The sequence below is a fragment of the Hippocampus comes genome, unplaced genomic scaffold (assembly GCF_001891065.2).
Source record: "Hippocampus comes isolate QL1 unplaced genomic scaffold, H_comes_QL1_v1.1 scaffold118, whole genome shotgun sequence".
Taxonomy (NCBI): Eukaryota; Metazoa; Chordata; class Actinopteri; order Syngnathiformes; family Syngnathidae; genus Hippocampus; species Hippocampus comes.
The window spans coordinates 1,836,479-1,857,143 of NW_017805461.1; the positions used below are offsets into that span (position 1 = coordinate 1,836,479).

Here is a 20,665-nt window from a genome sequence, read left to right on the forward strand (position 1 = left end):
GTTTTCGGTGTTTCACCGAGGTTGCGTGACTCTGTAAAGCTTTCCATCCTCTCGATCCGTATAGAATGACATCGTCACACACTGTACACAGAGCTTTATGGGCGACATCGAGCTTTTTCACGAAATCCGACACAATCACAATGGTTCCTCTTTACTGTTTCCGACTGGGGACACCCTCAGCTTTCTATCCAACCAGTCCCATCGAAACGTGTTTTTCAGATCCGCATCTATCTGACTCACTTTAGCTTCGTCGCGAGTCTCGATAACATTCCGCATTCGCGAGAAAGGGGTTTCGGAAGGCGAACACGGATTGGTTGTGATTTGCATTTGCCGAGATAGCGACCAATCACAACAAGCAAGACATTGGTTTTAGCCCGTATAGGAAGTAACGACAAACTAACGCTTCGCGATAAAAACAGGATTCAAAATGGATGCTTGCAAATGTTACTAGTAAACATTACGAGCCCCGAATCTGCCGAAGACAAGTCCGGAGCCCAGAATTTTTTTTACGGATTTGATACAATATAAAATAGGTCCATTTTGACTGGAAAAAAAGCGGAATCCCACCAAAACGCAGAAAAATCTTATCCCTGCAAATCTCACCTTGGGACAATTAAGAGCATTCAATTAACCAACCACGAATGTTTTTCGAATGTGGGAGGAAACCTCAGTACCCAGAGAAAACCCATGCAGCCATGGGGAGAACCTGCAAACTCCACACAGGAAGGCCCGGGTCCGGAATTGAATCCCTGACCTCTGGAATGTGAGGCGGACATGCTAACCAGTCAACCATGGTGCCACCCCACTTGGAATCAAAACTATAAAATTATCATAAGTCCCAAAAACAAAATACAAAAAAGCAAAATTGGAACAGACTCACGGCTATGCGTGCGGCAATACCAACATGTGTCAAGCGCATGAGTGAAGCCTCTGCTGGTGCTTGTTGCAAACAAAATTGTTGTTACCCTGAAATATTTTCAGAATATATCTTCAGTCACTGTCACTCTTTATATTATATGAAACTACGGTGTGCCAAGTGAGATGACTATACATCAGTAAATATGGTCGCGCTGTACCACCCCAAAAAAGGGTGCGACTAAGTCAGTGCTGCTGCGACCAACTGAAAAAGTTGGCTGCAGCAGTACTACAAAATGCAAATGTTAGTGAAGAGCCGTGCCAAAAGTCAATAAAAACAGAAATACAAATGTCCAGATTACAAACCCTGTCCATTGTGAATACCTTTGTGGTGACAAAGCCGGATACTAATAGTGTAGTTACCGTATTTTCTGGACTATAAGTCGCAGTTTTTTTCATAGTTTGGCCGGGGGTGCGACAATACTCTGGAGCGACTTATGTGTGAAATTATTAACACATGATTCTGTCATTTCACATGTTATTTTCACATTAAACCACAAGAGGTCGCTCTCGGCCTGTGTTGATAAATCGACGATGAGTCTGACGTAAGCGACGAAGAAGAGGAAACAGCGCATCGTCTACGTCTCGAGTTGGGGGAGTTGTTTAAAAGTGACACCGAGGATGAAGATTTCATTGGATTTAGTGATTTGGAGTGAAACTGATAGTTTGGTAAACTTGTTAGCATGTTCTTTATGCTAGAGTTATCTGAATAACTCTTAATATGTTACGTCGTTACTGACATTACCAGGCATGTCAGTCATGTAACGTTACTGCTGTATACCGTACACTTATTCAGCCTGTTGTTCTCTATTTTATTTTTATTTTAAATTGCTGTTCAAGATGACATGTATGTTTTTGGTGTTGAATTTTATCAAATAAATTTCCCCCAAAAATGCGAGATTATACTCCAGTGCGAATTATATATGTTTTTTTCCTTCTTAATTATGCATTTTTTGGCTGGTGAGCCTTATAATCCGAAAAATACGGTTCTCACATTTTATCACTTCAGAAATTAAGCAATTATCTTGTTACAAACGCATGAGCGCTTCAAATCCCCTGATAAGTAGCGGCCCAACTCACAGATGTTGGTGCCAGACATCAGAGGCAATGCATGTGCATTAAAAATGGGTTGTAACTTGGTCATTAAACAGCTGGTTATCATGAAGCTTTCTTTTATGTGACCACCAAAGCGTGTGGATCAATGCATTCGAAAAGATGTTTTGTTTGTTTTTGTGACAATCACGAACATGGAAAGTGGCAACATTTTGCCAGTACAAGCTTTTATGTCACCGTAGGCACAGGCGTGTCATATCAACTCATTTTACAAATCCAGGGTTCCCAGAATGCATTGTGTGGTGCAACACATTTAATTCAGCCGTCCATTCTCAAAACCGCTTACACTGTAGACTCCACACCCCCCGCGACCCTCTAAAGTGTAGAGGGTTGCAGGGGGTGTGGGAGCCTATCCCAACTGACTTTGGACTACACCCTGAACTGGTCGCCAATCATTCGCAGGGCACATAAAGAGACACACAACCATTCACACCCACATCGACACCGTCGCTAAGTGGGAACCAATCCCACGCTGCCCACTCACAAATCAGGTGAGTGTACCACTACACCATCAGCGACTGCACATATAATTAATGAAGTTATAAGGACGTTAATCCTGCCATACATTTGTGTTACCAGTAGTTTAATATGTTATATTTCACACATTTATGTTTGATTTATGTTACACAATGCTTATTTATTTATTTATTTTTTTTAAATGCAAACCAATTTGGGGCAACTATTTATTCTGCCGAGCCGTACTTATTTTTAGACTTCCCGTATTATCTTCTCGTTTGTGGGCTTGATCTGACCCGTGGGGCGTGGGTTTGACACCCTTGGATGAGGCAATTCAGAATTTTATTATGAGGCATAAGTCTTGCCAAACAGAAAGAGTTTCATAGAAAACGTTTTGAAAGTAGGTGATATGCTGTATTTAATTACTTTAATATTTAATGTAAATATGTATAAATGTCTCCACAGGTTGTTTTTTTTTTGGGGGGGGGTGGGCACCAGCCTCATTCAAGCCTTGTGACATTGTTTTCTTAAGCTAGAAAGTGCTGAAGAAAAAAAAAAACAACAACAACAAAACGAAATCACCAAAGAGGGACCGCGCTGGCCCAGTATCAATACAGTTTGCCTAACATGCTAGGATGCTATACGAGGCCTCATCTCCATCATCTGACTACAACCGGGAACAAGACCACACAGAAAAAGAAGCAACAATGAACTGATGAGGACTGAAAGAAACCAAGGAACTAAATACAAGCAAACTGAACGGACAACGAGGAACACCTAGTCAAGACACGGGTGGCTGAGGGATCTGATTGGTGGACACAAGAGACCAGGCTGATGAACCTTCACAAAAAAAAAAAAAAAAAAAAAAAGAAATCCAATCTCGACAACAAAAGAGATCATGACACGAATGGGCTGACTTTTTTGGTCAATTGAATGCTTACGGCACTTTTTTGCCCCCCTGCTCTTGCTGCCATTTGTGTCAGCTTTGCAAAAATAAAAAATGCAGTTTAGACCTTCAAAGGAAAGTTCAAGTTTTGCAAAAATGTTACTGTTTGAAGTTGCAAAGCAGAAGTAAAATGAGTTTGTCATCGGTTGTGTTATGGGAAATGCCTGCCTGATCATTTATTTTGCATTTATTCAATGACTGAATTTGAGTTTGATTCGATAAAAGTACCCACTCAATGACGACATGAATTTGAGATTGAATGGTTGCCTGACTCTACATACTGTGATACCTGTGACTGAGTGGTGAGCAGTCTAGGGTTAAGTCCACCTTCTTCCGGAATCATCTGGGAAATATTCCAGTTCCTCGTTATCCCGATTAGGACAAGCAGTATAGACAATAATGAATGGATGAGTAAAAAGCAAATGATTTTGTGATACTTTGTCTGTCAACAAGCCATTGTTTTCATTATTCTCTCTTTTTCTAGGTCTTGTATTCATTTATCTCTTGAGTTCTCATGACTAAAGCGAAGCTCTCGGTCTTTTTGTTAGCTTGGTTGTATTCCCCCCACTGTTAACTTCTTAATCTTTGCAACTGTCACTACCACATGCGAGTATTCAGCCTGAGGGGCAAAGACAGCAGGCATTGACGGTCTGTTTTCTGCAGTTTATTTAGCCTAATTTACAATGATCACTGGGGTCTCTTGGCTGAGGGGCACAGTGGGCTGAGACCAAACACATCAATACACAGTCACGAGTGAGTTCATCTCCCATGCACGCACATAAACACACGCAGGCATGCACACAAACGCACTGTCGATAATTCAAAGCTTCACTTTGCCTTGAATTTCCAGCTGTTTTTGTCTGTTACTCACAACTGGAGGTGCAGGCGTGAACGGCTGACTTTACCCGCTGTTACTCAGCACATAATCAGTCAATCTCAATTTCTCTTGGCAGTTGAGTGCTCATCACACGTTGTATTAATACTTTGCGAAGAGTCTTTTTGGCTTTCCCTTTATCTGAATTCACAATATTCATTCTGTGACGTTCCCTCCCAGCCCCCCAACTCTGCATTCCAGCAAAATACAATTTCCAAGAATCATTGAGTTCTCCGTACGTATAACTAATAGTTTTGTGTACATGCAACCTAACTCCACTCTTGCACACTTACACTTCTGAAAGAGCAAGATAAGAGGGTCTTAGATACGGAGTTGTTTTTTATGATGTGGCCAACAAGCCATTAAAATCAGAGTGGTAAACGATGCCTAAAGGATTGCCTGTAGAGCAAGTTATAAAGTCTGTGCGCATGACACCAAAACTGTTCTCATTTCAGCTCACACTCTGCTCTGTACAGCCACACTATGTGCTCATTGTTTGTTATCTGATCTGTGTCTTCTCTTATCAGTTTCTCTCTTTCTAATTCTTTTAGCTCCGTGCTCAGCGGATCAACGATGGATATGCCACAATGCATTGTATTAAGAAGCAGACGGCGAGTTAGAAAGGCTCGTCTGCAGGGAGAGGGACTGATTAGAAATGGGAGCGGGCAGATATGTATATTCAGACAGACACTAGGTTAATGAATCAGTGAAATAGCTGATGAAATCTAAAACAAGAATGGCGGGAAAGGAAAACGTCACGTCCAATCAGGCTGACTGGCAATTTGGAAGCTGCGATGCTTTGTTTTTGCATTCATTTGTGCCAACTGGAGGGGTAACATAAAGGGCTTACTTATGAGTTGCCAAAATCATTACTGTGGTATCCAATGACTCATTCATGTAACCTACAGTATTGAATCAAGTGTGGTAACCAAGGAGTGGTAAACACCTGAAAACTGACCTTGGATGAACTTTATTGTGTCTTTAAACTAGCCCGTCTTTTGTGTGTCTCCGCTGTGTCCTCAAGCAGTCTCTCAGTGCCAGTTTTAGTCTCCTCTGCCTTCCTGCACTGGCTGTGATAATGGCTTCCTGCTATTTGCAATCCTCCCTTTGACTCCCATCCCTGGATAATGCGTTGCAATCACAAACTCACAAATCTGTTGGGCAAGCTGATATAAAAGAAACCAGAACGCAGCAGCCTAGAATACTGATTTGGGTATTTGTCTTGTTCACAGTGCAACGGTTATATCTCCTGCCAAGGATTCTTCCAAACCTCTTGACCATGCATCTGCTTTGAAGGCCTTTTCGGGGCAAATCTGCAAAGATTGCCAATGTGCATGGAGCAGAAAATAAAGGAGAAAATGGCAGATAAATATGAATGTAGTTCCTATAGATAAAGCCAAATGCTACAGTGAGTATGAGTAATTAGGTATGAGTTCATCAGAAATCCAGTGTAGAACAAGCCATGACGAGTAATTTTTCCAGGCGCACGGTTCACAAAGAGGGGCTAACATGTCTTATCCATTTGCTATGATGGCAGCAGCCAACCACAGATTTCCATTCTGGCGAGTGGGCTAAATCGAGGATGACCTACAGCATGATTTTCATTCTAAGTCGCATTATTATTCATAACATCTCTGCTATTGATGAAAGGTTACATTTAAACAAGATTGCTATATTCTATGTGGTTTGGATATGTAATGCCTTGACCTGCTGTATTGACCAATGTTTGGAGTATATCAGCTGTGCCGTACTAAAAACAATGTTCTCATTGACCGAAAGAAATGCACATCATAATTTAATATTTGATTTTGGGCAATATGGCCTGCTGTGACACCCCCCCCCCCCACATACACACACACACACACACACACACACACACACACACACACACACACATCTTCTTGCAGCGAGGTAGACGTCTGTGTCGTCGCATAACATTTACAAAGACCGAACAGGTTAACAACCTGGTACCACCAAATAGGTCACTGAGCTGTTTCTATGGGAACAGAAATATTTTGTGAATGTTGGCTATGATGGTTACGAAGGCATGCCCAAACGTTGAAGGGTTGAGAGATTTTATGTGTCGCAAATCAATTTTCAAAACAGAAAGATGCTTCAAGCCGGAGCATGACAATAGGCTCAATAATAATAACACAAATACACAAATACATTTTTTCCATTTCTACTTTTACTGGAAAGCAGAACTATTTCTAGAGAGTTGGTGAACAGTCAAAACAAAATACAAGTCAGTCTCCCAGTTCAACGGGTAAACGATGACTATTTACTGTATCTATCCATACATTGTGTCTTATTTACTCATCTGTTATGGTAGAAAATATGATATTTGCGATGCTTTACATGTGGATTCATCAAATAACCTGTGCATGGACTATAAAAAGTTATCACACACTGTAGTTTGAAGAGTAGTATGTGGGACATTCAAAAATCACAGATATTCAATGGAAAAAAAATGTATTAAATGAAAGCAACACAGAGAACCCAGCCGCTGGGGGGCAGTGCCCTCCCCTGGGGGTGCACTGTTCCCCAGTGCCGGTCCCAAGCCCGGAAAAATGGGGAGGGTTGCGTCAGGAATGGCATCCGGCGTAAAACTTTTGCCAAGACGACCATGCGAGTTGGTAGGACGGTTTACAGGGGCGGATGGAAATTACTGACTCGCTGTGGCGACCCCTGAATAGGGACGTGCCGAAAGGAGAAGAAGAAGAAGAAGAAATGAAAGCAACACAGAGAAAGACTTATTGCGCCAGCATCTCCTCCCTGAGTCGCCACCTTATCGTGGGTTTGTGTATTGCACGACAGACCTCATGATGATTAAAACGAATAGACAACGTTTTAAACCTTGCTTGAACGCGGGTCACCAGGGTCGCTCTCTCGAGCCAGGCTTGGAAATTGTTCAATGGCGAGCGCCTTCAATCGTCCTTGCTCGTAGGTTGTTCGCACATCTTTTTTTTTTTTTTTTTTTTTTTTAATGACCTAAATTTTTGTCTCGTCTTCATCGGGCCATAAAAATGAAGTATTTGTTAATTAACCGAGGTTTTAGTCTCGTCTAGTTTAGTTTTTGTCCGGTTGAAAAATGTCCGTCGAGTTTTCATCTAGTTTCTGTTAATGTATTTAACACACAGTATATCACATGGGCATTGGATGATTGGTATTCAGACTTTTTGAAGAGGCTGTTTTGTTGCGATCCCATGTACTGCATCTAAAGACAATTAGAAAGAAAGTTAAGAACAATTAAAAACATTTCATTTACCAACAGGGGACATAACTGCTTACAATTCAGTACCACCAACAAGTCAACTGATTTCATTCGATTTTATCCAGAGATGCATTAATCACTAACTAATTCATCAAGGGACTGGATTTTCCTCCATCAACCTTGTAGCAACTGATTAGTCTCCAAGGGCGACAAGTGATTCATTAGTCAAACTCGATCAGCAGGCGGTGAATGATCCCAGTATCCTTTCAGGTGTATTGACCTGCCGCCAAGTGTTGTGGTCACACTTGGCATTTTAATTTGAATTATATAATTTGACCACACGCGCTCATACATACTCAAACGCAACTGAGTGCAGAGTGATAAACTGAACCTAGAGCGGTGAAAGTGGATGTGGATGCCTTTCTAAAGACAGCGTCGCTGTCATCCAGGGCACAGAAAAACAGCCTTAATATTCAATTTGCTCTAAAATAAAGCAAATCTTAGTTTCTTTATTCTGTCGATACCCAATTTTCTGCCATAACTTTGCAGCAAGCATGGTAATGTGAAATTTTAGCGTTAGTTCTTAGATACAGCCAGATGCAAAGGTGTCTTGTGGTATATTGTGAGATGCTATGAATTTGTCAAATTTATTTATCTGAACACATTTTTTTTTAAATGGCACTTTGAAGTTCCTCAAAAACTTTCAGGGGAATTGACAGATGAGTGATAGGTGTCGAACACTATAGAATTTAATCATTGGCATATACAGTACATGATAAAATATTTTGTCACTGTCCAGCGGAATCCTCATACTGTCAAATTGACTACTTTTCAGGAAATCAAAAGAGCGCCAACTTCATTCAAGTTGTATTATACCTCATATTGCTCTCATCTACCACAGCACACTCACAGCAACACACCACCACCCAAAAAAAAAAAAAAAAATCTGTGAAATTGCTTATGTAATATGCAAAAAAAAAAATATATATATATATATATATATATCACTAATTTATTTCGGTGGCATTGATGAAAACAGTATAAACACGGAACCGAAAGCAGCCGTTCATTTTAAAGTCCTCTGTCATGCTGAGCCACCACCATGTAAAAAGACGTCACAAAAGCAAACGGCTGTCCCATGTCATCTTCACGGTCTCACAAGAATGTCCCTTTTTTAACTTTCTCTCTCCGGTCCTCCTTCTTTAAAAGAGGCACCACCACCCTGTCACTGGACCATCCCCGATGTCCCTCTAGTGTTGTAGAGGCATGTCAACCAAAATAGCCCGACAACATCTGGAGCCTTTAATAACTGGGGGCGAATCTCAACCACCCCTGAGGCCCTGCCACCGAGGAGCTTTTTAACTGCCTCAGAAAAGCATGTTAGGGGAACAGTCGTATTCTCCCCACCGACTCACACTGTCCCGAGTCGAGGTCGACAGTAGGTATGGGAAAATACCCGGTTTGACAATTTACTCTGGTTCTAAAAAGTCAAGGTTATAATATCTGCTAATAGTGTGTGTCACCAGTAATGAGCTTGTGTTTTCATTTTTTGATGGGACTTCCAAGCAGCGCATGCAATGATGGGCTGCTTGCAGAGTTGAGTAAATGAGCAGCCCCGCTGAAGTTAATTGCCTCCAATTAACTTTTTTTCTCCTCTGCAAGTAGTTGAGGGTGGACGAAGGGAGCATGTGGGAGGAGGGAGGTTAGATGAAAGACAGACAGAGTTATACATGTGCCTTTGCACTGTCCTTTATAAAAAACAAAAAAAAAAGCGTACATGTACATGTAGGTGCCAGTAGTCCAAGGGTCTGTTCTAAAAATAGCTCATCATTGATGGGACACTGTGTGCTGGAAACAGTTTTATCTTGAATTTACTCAATTTTATTTCAGTGATTGTACAAAATAAAAGCATCTGGATCTGGATACATTTTTTCTCTTAAAATAATGTATCTGGATCGAGATTTTATTTTGTGCAACCACCTGATGAAATAAAACGGGGTAAAATCAACACACCATTTTTTTCAGTGTGACTTGCTAAGAATGTTGATATGCATTTATTTTTTATTTATTAATTTAATCATTACACAGCACACATTTCTTAATGTACCAAATGCTTCAAAAAAAAGGACATGTAATGCTGTAATTTTGAAACTGTGATACCGTGATATTTTTGCTCACAGCTATAATACCTATCATCAGAATGTAATACCGGCCCATGCCTAGTCAGCCACACCCCATCTCCACTCTCCACAGTGTTAATGGTACACTGGTTCCCCCCCCTCATGACCTGTCGAATGGTCCAACCAGAATTTCCTCAAAGTCGTTTTGCATGGCCTCACCAAATTCCTCCCGTGCCCGAATTGTTGCGCTTGCAACAACCAAAGCTGCGTTGTGCTTGGCCAGCCAGTGCCGGAGTTCCGCAGGCCAGATCACCCAAGTGATCCACGAAATGCAGACGCAAATCCAATGTCACGACCGCAAAGGCAGTCATCCAACGGTGGCCTAGAGTGTCCTGGTGCAAAGTACACGTGCGTGGACACCTTGATGATTGAACATGTTCATTATGGACAATCCGTGACGAAAACAGAAGTCCAATAAAGAGAGCACCACTCACGTTTCTGATTTCAGGGTGGTGGTGGCAGGCATTCCTCCTAATCAGACTCTTCCAGGTCTCACTGTCATTGCCCATGTGAGCATTGAAGTCAGGACCTGCCCACTCCCACCCGAAGGCAGAAGGTGGCTTCCCTCTCGTCAGCTGGCGTGAATCCCAAAGTACAGGCGCTAAGCCAGGTGGCAATAAGTAGGCCCACACCTTTTCTGCATCTCTCACAGAGGGCAATTACAGAGTGGAAGACAGTCCAACATGTCTCAAGAAGACTGGTCCCAGAGCCCAAGGTGTGTGAAGGCAAATCCGAATAAATCTCATCGAAACGTCTGCCTCGCACACCAGCTCGGGCTCCTTCCTCGACACAGAGGTGACATTCCACATCCTCAGAGCCAGCTACAGGAGCCGGGGATCGGACCGCCATTTGCATCCAAGCCTTTTGGCCCCTCTCAGAGATGGTGAGCCCATGACAAGGTAGACCAATCTTGTCTTTTTGGGCTGTGCTTGGCAAGGCCCCATGTCGTGCCGGCCTGGCCACCATATGTGCGCCTTTGAGCCCCTCCTCCATGCCTGGCTCCAGACAGAGAGCCCGTTGACCCACATCTGGGTAACGGTAAAATGAATCCATTATTTTTATTCATTCATCTTAGCCATTCTTATTCTGGTCTCTCACATTGGACCTGTTAGGTGACTCTGCCAGGGGCATGAAGCCCCAGACAACGTAGCTTCTAGGATCAGTACAACACACAAATCCCTCCACCACAATAAGGTGAGGGCTCATAGAGGGCAACCTCATTTTTCATGTGACAAAACATTGGCATTTGAGGAGATGTGTGTAAACTTTATACTCACTGCAGATTGTGAAAAATATTCTGCAGTAATTTCAGCTTCTAGACATCCAAACATAGCAGATGCCTTGATTTACTGGCTTATTTACATACTATTTACCAATGTTTTTGACAAGTTTGGCTTTGTTGAGCACAAGGACGTCAATATTTTTCAAATTGTGTCTTGTATCACAAATACTCTTTTGCTCTCAATGGCTGTGAGTTGGCAGGGAAAATTGTCCCACACCGGCTGGGTGAAAATTAACTTCATGAGAAGCAATGCCGGCCCAAAAGTGTACCAATTGTTCCCAAATTGTCAGATTGATTTCCTTTATTCTTTTGCCGCCTAATAGTTTTCCTTTCCATTACTCTCCAGAGGACTGTTTGCATGAGAGTAACTGCATGGTGGAATTGTGAGTGTGCCAGTAACAGAACGGTCATACTAGCTCTGCAGCAAGGGAGGCATTGTAGTGCTGCAGGAGAATGGAAAAATCAAACAAGATTGAGGAGCATTTCTTTTGGCACGTTGGTACAGAATGTTGCTTTATCCTCCCCACAAAAACCTACTTTATATTTCTAATCCCATAAAATTAAATTGTAGTTGTCACATGGACAAAACATCACAAGCGACCAAGAAATAGTTTGCCCCTTGTAAAACTGTTTTGTTGCAGAGCAAACAACATCCACGTTTTTGATGGTTCACTAGATGTCGGCTCCTCACAGGTACTAAAATACTCAATGGTGAAAGTTTTAAAAGAGATGTTGTCATTTTGCATAGATGCAGCTAAAAGTGTACATACACTAGATATTTTATTAATCGTACCTTCTTGAAGGCATAGTAACAATTTAACATTAAAAAAATAAGAAATAAAGGGGGTTGCAGTGTTAAAATTATTCGCAGGATTTCTATGTAGCCTAACTTCATTAATTCCTCACCCCTGAGTCGCTGACAAAACCCATGTTCGTCATATCTCCTTCATACTGTAAGTAGCAAACTAAAAATAAGACTCACACATTTTATTGGAGGCAATGTTACGTGAATGCTCATCATTTGTTATTTAGAGTTGCCAAGAAGAGGAGACCATGGTTGTTTACACGCTGGATATTCTGCCATAGTTTCAGCAAAGCTTCTGAGCCCAAGGGGTGTGTGCCCGAAAGGGCACGGATAATGATTGGCACACCGTCGGTCACGCCTTCTGTCACTGATTGGTTGTTTTTCCTTCGGCTAGGTGTTTTTTTTTAGAGCAGGGGTTGTGATTCTCATAAAAACAATGTATAATTCATAGTAAACAAAATTACAATAAAGATTATGCTGGACAGGTTGTTGGAGCCTGGCCTCGAGAATTCGGTAAAAATGGTTTTGAACTAATAACTGCATCTCATGTCAATGTTAAAAAAATATATATGTCATAGAAATTTAATTCTGCAATGAGACACATTCAGCATGGTATTTCGATATCACTTGACAATTGTGACATGAGTTTCAGAAGTCTTGGTTTGTGATTAAATTCTTAGTCCCTGGTTATGAGAATGAAATTCCGTTTCTATCTTTTATTTCTCTGACAAGCGTCTGTAATTCCCCAATTGACAGTGATTTAATAACATTCTTATTTGACACCATATCTGAAGGAAGCTGGTCCGAACAAATATGCACGTCGTTCTTTTATTGTAGTGAATATGCATACCTATAAATTTCTTTAATGCTGCTCCAAGAGATGAAATCCAATCAGTCTTGTCATTTGTGGGTGTGTCAGAAAGAATGAGCCAATGTCGAAAAAAATTGAGTTTAGTCAAGAGTTACTCGAGGTCTAAGAGCATTAAACACTTCAGTGTGATTGATGTAGCAGACTTGAGTGTGTTGCAAAAACTGAATCCGTTTTGGGTGGAGGCACGCACAAGCATACGCGTGCACACACTTTGAGCTTCTTAATTGCATAATCTAAACTCCACAAGCGTGGCATGACATCTGATGCTAAACAGACATTAGGTACTGATGACCAAGTCACGATAAAGCTTCAAGAGCTTTGAAGGCAGTGAGGAATAGCGGGGCTGAGTATACAGTTGTACAGAAAAAAAAAAAAAGATTTCAGCCATGGTCAACACAAATCAACAACTGTCGATGTCCATTTGTTGACTATCAAAGACCTGCTTCTGTTTCAAACTAATAAACAAACATCATTTCTTGATCATCGAAGCGCACCAAATTTCTACTCTATTCACGTAAATAACACTATACGCTACAGTTTGGATGGTATGCTAAAGCACAATGTATGCTTTTCCTGGCAATGACATACTTTTGAACATATTATAACATGATAATTTAAAAACCAGTCTTAATGATGGTACATCCTGAAACAATGCCTTATGGATTCGAGCAACAACATGATCAGATGCAGTTTAACCACTTGGTTACAAACAGTACACAAAATTAAATAAAGCCAAAATTAAGTTTTGTAAAGACTTGATTTTAAATATTGATAGACATTTGTATCAAATGTGTTGTGGAAAGGTGAGCTGCAGATAATAAATGAAAGGCTTAAATGTTTCTTTTCGTAGTAAGTGTGTACAACATGCTGTTAAAGCCAAAAATCCATCTTGCCATGCCATTCTATTGTGTGCAGACTATTACACAGTAGTCCAGCATATGCTCCGTCGGTGTTGTGTGTTAAGCCGCAAAATACCCGTATCCCTGTGGCTTTTTTAAATTTAAGAATGTATACTGAAAATCCAAAATGGTGTGACAAATCTACAGTTGTTAGAATACATTGTGTCTGTCCTCAGTGTTCCACCGTGTGCCCCGCCCCTCTGTTCTGTTTTCGGTTGCCTTTCCCTGAATTCAGTGTGGGCCGGGCATCTCCCCAATCATTGTGCCTGTCTCACCAACACGCCTGCCAGTCTTCCCCTCGTCAGTCACACTCTCCTCTGCAGCGGAAGGGCCCGACTGAAAAGCCACCCGTTGCCAGTTTGTCAGCTACCTTCCCTGGCATACGCTTTGCTGCCCAGTTGTCGCGCTCAGCTCTCCAGTACACCTTGGTTTGGTTTCTCTGACTGTCTGTGGTTGTAGCCCCCTTGACCTGTCACTCTGCCCGAACAATAAACCAGAACTGAGATCATTGTGTCTGCCTGCGGGACCTGTGCTTGTCTTAAGCTAAGCTTAACAACAGTATGTTTGAAAGTGTCTACAAATATAGTTAGTCAAGCTTGAATTCCATATTCCGCTGATATCAAAGACTCACGTTGGTCTAGAGACCTGGCAGGTGCCCAGCTTTTGAAGTAGTCATCCTGAATGGAAACACAACATGAAAATTTATGTTAGAACACACTGTTGAACATTACATTTTGTAAACCGGCAAACAGTGCATCCCCTACAGGGGACTTCACATTCCTTGGCTTCAACTCCCATTTTAATGCATTAAAAACAAATGGACTCGATTGGAAATTTTTAAAATAGGAAAGATCATACTTTTTAGGAGCCACACGTGACAAGAGTAGTTAACAAGTGTAGTTATTATTTTATAACTCCAATAAATGTCAACACAACTAAGATGATATTTTCTTGCTACTATAAAATGAAAATAAAAACACACATTCAATTCCCACAACAAAGAACCTGGCCAAGAATTAGGGGTGGGTAAAAATAACGATTCATCAGTGCACTGTAATACTTCTTGCAATCCAGTATTGATTCAATAACTTCCAACTACAATTCAATATTGATTGAGCAAATGCCCTGAATCGATTTGCCTCCTGCCCAGTAGGGGACGCTTTGAATGTGATTCGCATTGTCTGGATGAAAGCAGTGTTCAACCAGACAACAACACGGGGACAAAAGCAAGCAGTAGCAAGCTGAAGTGACCCCCTTCTACTTTAGAGTTTAAAAGTCATTTCGGGTCATTTTGAAAATTTGCCGCTAAACTGCCACCGAGCTCTGTGTGGGCACAGAAGATAACGGGGTCTCTGCCCGCATTCATTTGTCGGGACATTCAACCACATAGTTTCATGAAAAAGCCACGGTTGAGGAAGATGGTACAGATACTCGAACCACGATATGAAATACCAACATGAAAACAGATGTCACAAGTAGCTTCACCGAAGATAAAGACAGAGGTTTTCGAGTTGTCGAAGTTAGTCAACAGACAGTGCCGCTCACATGTGACAGATGGACATCCACAACGACTGACTAACTCTAAATTCTCCCCAGGTGTGATTATGAGCACGAGAGGTTATTCATCAATGTGTGCCCTGCGATCGGCTGGCAACCATAACGCAACCGCAGCCACTATTAGACTACGCACCTTACAATACAGTGCACCCTATATATGAAAACAGTTTTAAAATAAGCCATTCATTGAAGGTGCACCTTAAACACCAAAGTGCCTTATAGTGTGGACAATACGGTGTATGTTTTCATTAAACGTATCCATCCATCCATCCATTTTCCGATCTGCTTTCTCCTCACAAGGGCCACGGGGGGTGCTGGAGCCTATCCCAGCCATCTTTGGGCAGTAGGCGGAGGACACCCTGAACTGATTGCCAGCCAATCGCAGGGCACACAAAGGCAAACAACCATTCGCACTCACATTCACACTTTGGGACAATTTCGAGTGTTCCATCAACCTGCCACGCATGTTTTTGGAATGTGGGAGGAAAACGGAGTACCCAGAGAAAACCTACACAGGCACGGGGAGAACAGGCAAACTCCACACAGGCAGGCCGAAGCCGGAATTGAACCCTGCACCTCTGCACTGTGAGGCCGACACGCTTGTTTTACATCCACCACTCACAATTACAAATGAATTATTCATACCTATAGAATAGGATGTCTTTAAATTAGAGTTTACACTAAGGCCTTCAACCTTGAGTCAAAATTCCAGATTTTTTTCAAAATATTTTCGCACAAAATCGTCCAGTATGATCTAGGTTCCATTGCCTGAAAAAATAGCCATTCATCTATTTTCAGAACCGCTTATTTTGGGTTCAAATCAGCCATAAACTATATAAAGTGAGGTTTGTTTCGCATTATTTGTGCACCTGTATTTTTTTTTTGAAAGCTACCATGCAGTCAGTGAACATTTTTTTTTTCTTTCCAGAGTAGTCCACTGTTGTACCAGTGGCAGTAGCCATGTGGGTATTTATTTAAATCATTTTTAGTGCCGTTAAGGGTTTTACTTTACAAAGTAAAAGGCCGCTACTTGCAGAGGTAGACACTGGCCAGAGGAACATTAATGTCTGTGAAGATGCAATAAAATAATTGTTGGAGATGTGTTGGAAAGTTGGAAACTTCTTAATTGTAAAGTCCATATATTTTATAGCATGGTAGTGGAGCCATGTTTTTCTAACTCCGAGAAAGTATTACCATTCTGCTCCACAAATTCACCACCTTTTTTGGATGAGAGAAACCAAATGAGCCGCGCTTCAACACCCTTTCAAATGTTGTCTGACCTCACGAACGCAGCTGGTGAGTAAATCGCATCACGTCCCAAAAATGTTATGATCCAAACCACTAATGTAAGGCATAGTAAAATTAACGTTCCCTCTATTAAGCGCTAACATGGGAATTCACTCAATTAAGGAAATTATGTGTCTGACCGATAGCTAACGATCCTTCATAATAATGCTAAATGTTGATGGACATCATCCTTGGAATTGAACTATTTCTCTAATGGTTGAGGCTGAATCTGTTTTGCACTCAAATGAAAAACACCTCTCCAGCTCTACAGCCAGCCTTATTGTAAGAGCCGGCCGGAATAATACCGCAGGGCCTGCTGAGTTTCGACATACCTCTGAATTATGATATTACAAAGATAATGGACCAACTTACCTCTGCCTCCTTTAAATGATTGCAGAGTCGATGGGAGAGAGAAAAGAAAAAGAGAGGTCAGTGATAATGGCAGAGGTTTTGATGTCCATTTCAGATAGTACCCATTCTGGGTATTGCATTTGACGAGAGATTCATTGAACATGAATCAGAAAGGTGGGGGAATAGCAAGAGGGAGCAGACTGAGACACACTTGCACTCACAGCCCTATTTTATGTGGCATGCAATTTGAACTGCAATCGGAGAGGCTCAGAGAGGGGAGCGGCACAAAGACAAAGAAAAGAGGAGAGAAATATGGCCAGGAAGACAGACACCGTGCTTTGTACGATGCTGACGGTTATTCCTCCATATCAATGTGAGTCATTGGTTAGATAATTCGGTTACAATGCAAAAGTGTGTCATGCCTACAGACATTGAGTTTTTGGTCAGCTTATTCTTGGGACTCATATCTGCACATCAACGTGACTGTATTCAAATTCATCATCTTTCCAACAATGGTCAAAATCCCCCAAAGTGTTATTTTGCCACTTTTGGGGATGATGAATCATATGCGCATGTGAGCTTGCTCGAAATCCTAGCGTCCACTTATTAGAATTTTCATTCAGTCAGTAGCGATTCCGAATGACTAGATGGATTTCCATCACGTGATTGGGAGGAGAAGCTAAGTTTGAAACGGTAGGACCAGACCGAATTGTGTTTGTTTTTTGTGGGTTTGCTTTTTCCGAATCAGTAAATGATAGCTATGTTAATAATAACAAGGGAATATTGAATATTGTTTAATGAAATGTAGGTGACATAGTCACTTAAGAAAATCAACTTTGTCACACCGCATTTTGCATCCACCTGACGGCCTCCATTACTGAACCGAACGTATGGTCTGGAGCGCTGTGCAGATTTTCGTTGATGTCGTCAGACAGGAACAGATGCATATAAACACATAAATCATTTAAGGCCAGTGCTTAGCACATTTTGTTTGTTTACATATGGATATTTTACAGAAAGCCACGGAGACAAACACAGACACAGAGTCAGACAGGCAGACATACGCAGTCAGACACTCAAAGAACTTGAGGCTTGTTTTGGCCTGTTATTTGAAATAAATGAATACCATGAATTGACTTTTGTGGAATTTGTTTAAAGCCAGTACCACAAAAATGTGTGTCAAGTATATTTAACATCGGTGATGTGAGTAAATGCAACAAAATGGTGTTAAATAAATTCAAATTAATGATGGTTAGTAAATTCAACCTAACAATCATTGGTGAATTAAATCTAACAATGCCAGGTAAATGCAACATGATGACATTTAATAATTTCAATGTAATTATCTTTCCTACATTTAACGATTAATAAATCCAATGTAATAATGTTGAGTGAATTCAAGATAATAGCACCAAGCAAGTTAAACACAACTACGAGATGTAGTAGTAAATAAAAATCATGAGCTGAAATCTAGTCATCTAATATTCTCCAAATTCAAATCAAACAGTTTTGTGGGACCGGTGGATGTCGTCTTATTAATTAAATGTACTGTATTGTATTTCTTTTAGTCAGAGAGAAACTTTTGATGTAGTGGCAAAAAAACCCACAGGTTTTGGCAAAACCTTCCATGCATATCATAGGGCCGCACCTCCTGAAAAACATAACACAATCACAAAAAAAGTGGCCGCCATAAACAACTACGATCCCAACACAATTCAAACACATCTAACTGCTAGTGTGCCAAGACGAGCAGAAATAAAACCAAGATTGTTTGAGTTTTTAAACCGAGGGCAACTTTGCCAAAAACGCCGATGGAAAGGTGCACCTAAAGTAAAGTTTTAGCTATTCTTGAACCATTTGGAGTATCAGCATAGTTTTGGTCACTTTTTGAAATATTCAAAATGTCACATTATGAATATTTCTCCTGTACAGTAAGAATCTGTGTAAGTGCTCCTGTCACTGAACTATGGATGTTCGAAAACAGACAAAAAAGGCGAATCTTATGTTCGTCTAATTTCTTTTCACAATATCTGCCTTGAAAATGGATTTCGAATGTTGATTAGGACTTGAAAACACTACAGGATCAAAGCTTAAGTCTCCCCAAGCTTCGGTTCAAACTTGACAATTGTAACATGTACGGTACCATTCAAATCTCCAGAAATTCAGCTTTTAAAAGATGTATAACATGTTCACACATGACGATGTGCATCAGCGATTTGTTTTGACAGATGACGGAGGGCCCTTGGCGGGGCCCTCCTCACTTGACCTGGAATAGTTGAAAACGTCTAATTTTAGCAGATAGTTTGTATTTTGCCTCACATTAGCCTCATGGCTATATGATGCTTAGCACGATGGCCACGTGCCATTCCTATCAAAGCATCCCACATTTCTGACATGTATGTTAACTAAATCCAACAATGCATGTCACAATATCTCTAATTTCTGTCTTCTGCTCTCTTTTGCACAACCGAACACTGATATGAAACTATGATCAGATAACGTGGAATAAATACGGTAGGTTGTTTTTTAATCAATTCTCATCGAATTAAGTTTGTGAGGACATTGCATCATAAGAAAAAAAGAGTCCAAATATTGTTTTCCTCTTCCTCTTCTGTCTTTATTGCAGAAGGTGCAGGTTCTCTTCAAATATTCAGTCTCAAAGACGGCCTTTCCTTTCCCATGACCCTTATTAATATTTCAATGTGCCCATCTAAAAAAACATGAAATGGCCATCTCACTCGCCGTGACACAACCTCAATGTCAATCCTTAAACATGAATACAAGGGGATAAAACTACCCTGTTATTAAACAATTCTTTGATGGAGGTGCTGCTGGAATTTGAAAGCAAAGCTCCCAATAAAGGAGCTCATTTTGACAAATGTTCATTTTAAGTTTCACTTAATTCGTATGATGATTTTGTTAAACACTTAAATGGGACTATTTATGCATCTCCATGTTTCAATTAAAATTTGATTTAAAATGCAATGCAGCATCTGTTGTCTGAATTAGGACTCCTTCATTATAAAACTACAAAGCTGATTTTACTTGGGCAGTCCCCCACACTGCAATTATGACTTATTGTCTGCATGGTTAAGTCCATGACCTTTTGTAACAGTTTGATATTCCTTTTAGATATTCAAGTGAGAAATTATGTGAGCACTTTTTGTAATATGTTTAATAAAGCCCAATTGACAAAGTCTGACAGAGGTGGACATTCCACCAGTAGTGATACCAGTTTTGCTGACGATTGATGAATGATGTCACACCTAAATAAATAAATAAATAAATAAATAAATACAGTAAAATAAAAAAACATACTCAATGATAATAGCCTGTCAATTAGTCCGTGGTGCATGTGAAGATCCTGTTTACATAAAGTCAGTTTTAGAGTGAACCTTATGCTTGAAATCAACCTATGAAGTAGGAGTCGAGTTTATTCACTTCTGGTATTCATCCATCCATCCATCCATTTTTTGATCCGCTTATCCTCACAAGGGTCACGGGACATGCTGGAACCTATGCAAGCTGTCTTCGGGCAGTAGGCAGGGTACACCATCAACTGGTTGCCAGCCAATCGCAGTATGGTAGTCATGATGGTTGACAAATGGGAACAACTCCTTCACCCAAGTTCCTTATAAATGTACTTTGCACACATCAATCTCCTGCATTGGCTCAAGAGAAATTAAAGGAAATGAGAGGAGTCGCGTCCATTCGCTGAGAAGCAAGTCAGCTGTGTTCACACCCACAACGGTGCAAACACTCACTTCAAACTGCACGCATTGACGAAAAATATCAAAAGAAAGAAAATGGCACTCATATGCACAGTTAGGCCAGGTACGCACATAAGTCATTTTCAAATCTTAAAAGATATTTTTTATATTTGGCAGACCAAAAAAAGTAGGCATTTAACAGTTT

General features: G+C 40.8%; 1 protein-coding gene across 4 annotated transcripts in view; it reads right to left on the reverse strand.

The window, feature by feature from the left end:
• spock1 (SPARC (osteonectin), cwcv and kazal like domains proteoglycan 1) overlaps window positions 1-20,665 on the reverse strand; it is a 92,659-nt gene that overhangs the window by 34,370 nt on the left and 37,624 nt on the right. For 3 of the 4 annotated variants that reach the window (XM_019874873.1, XM_019874872.1, XM_019874875.1), the window contains exons 3-4: window positions 16,772-16,780; window positions 14,187-14,232 (exon numbers count right to left, since the gene is read on the reverse strand). In XM_019874873.1, coding sequence (XP_019730432.1) covers window positions 14,187-14,232; window positions 16,772-16,780 — 55 coding nt within the window. The remainder of the gene's footprint in view (window positions 1-14,186; window positions 14,233-16,771; window positions 16,781-20,665) is intronic. The other variant, XM_019874874.1, reaches the window with a different exon arrangement.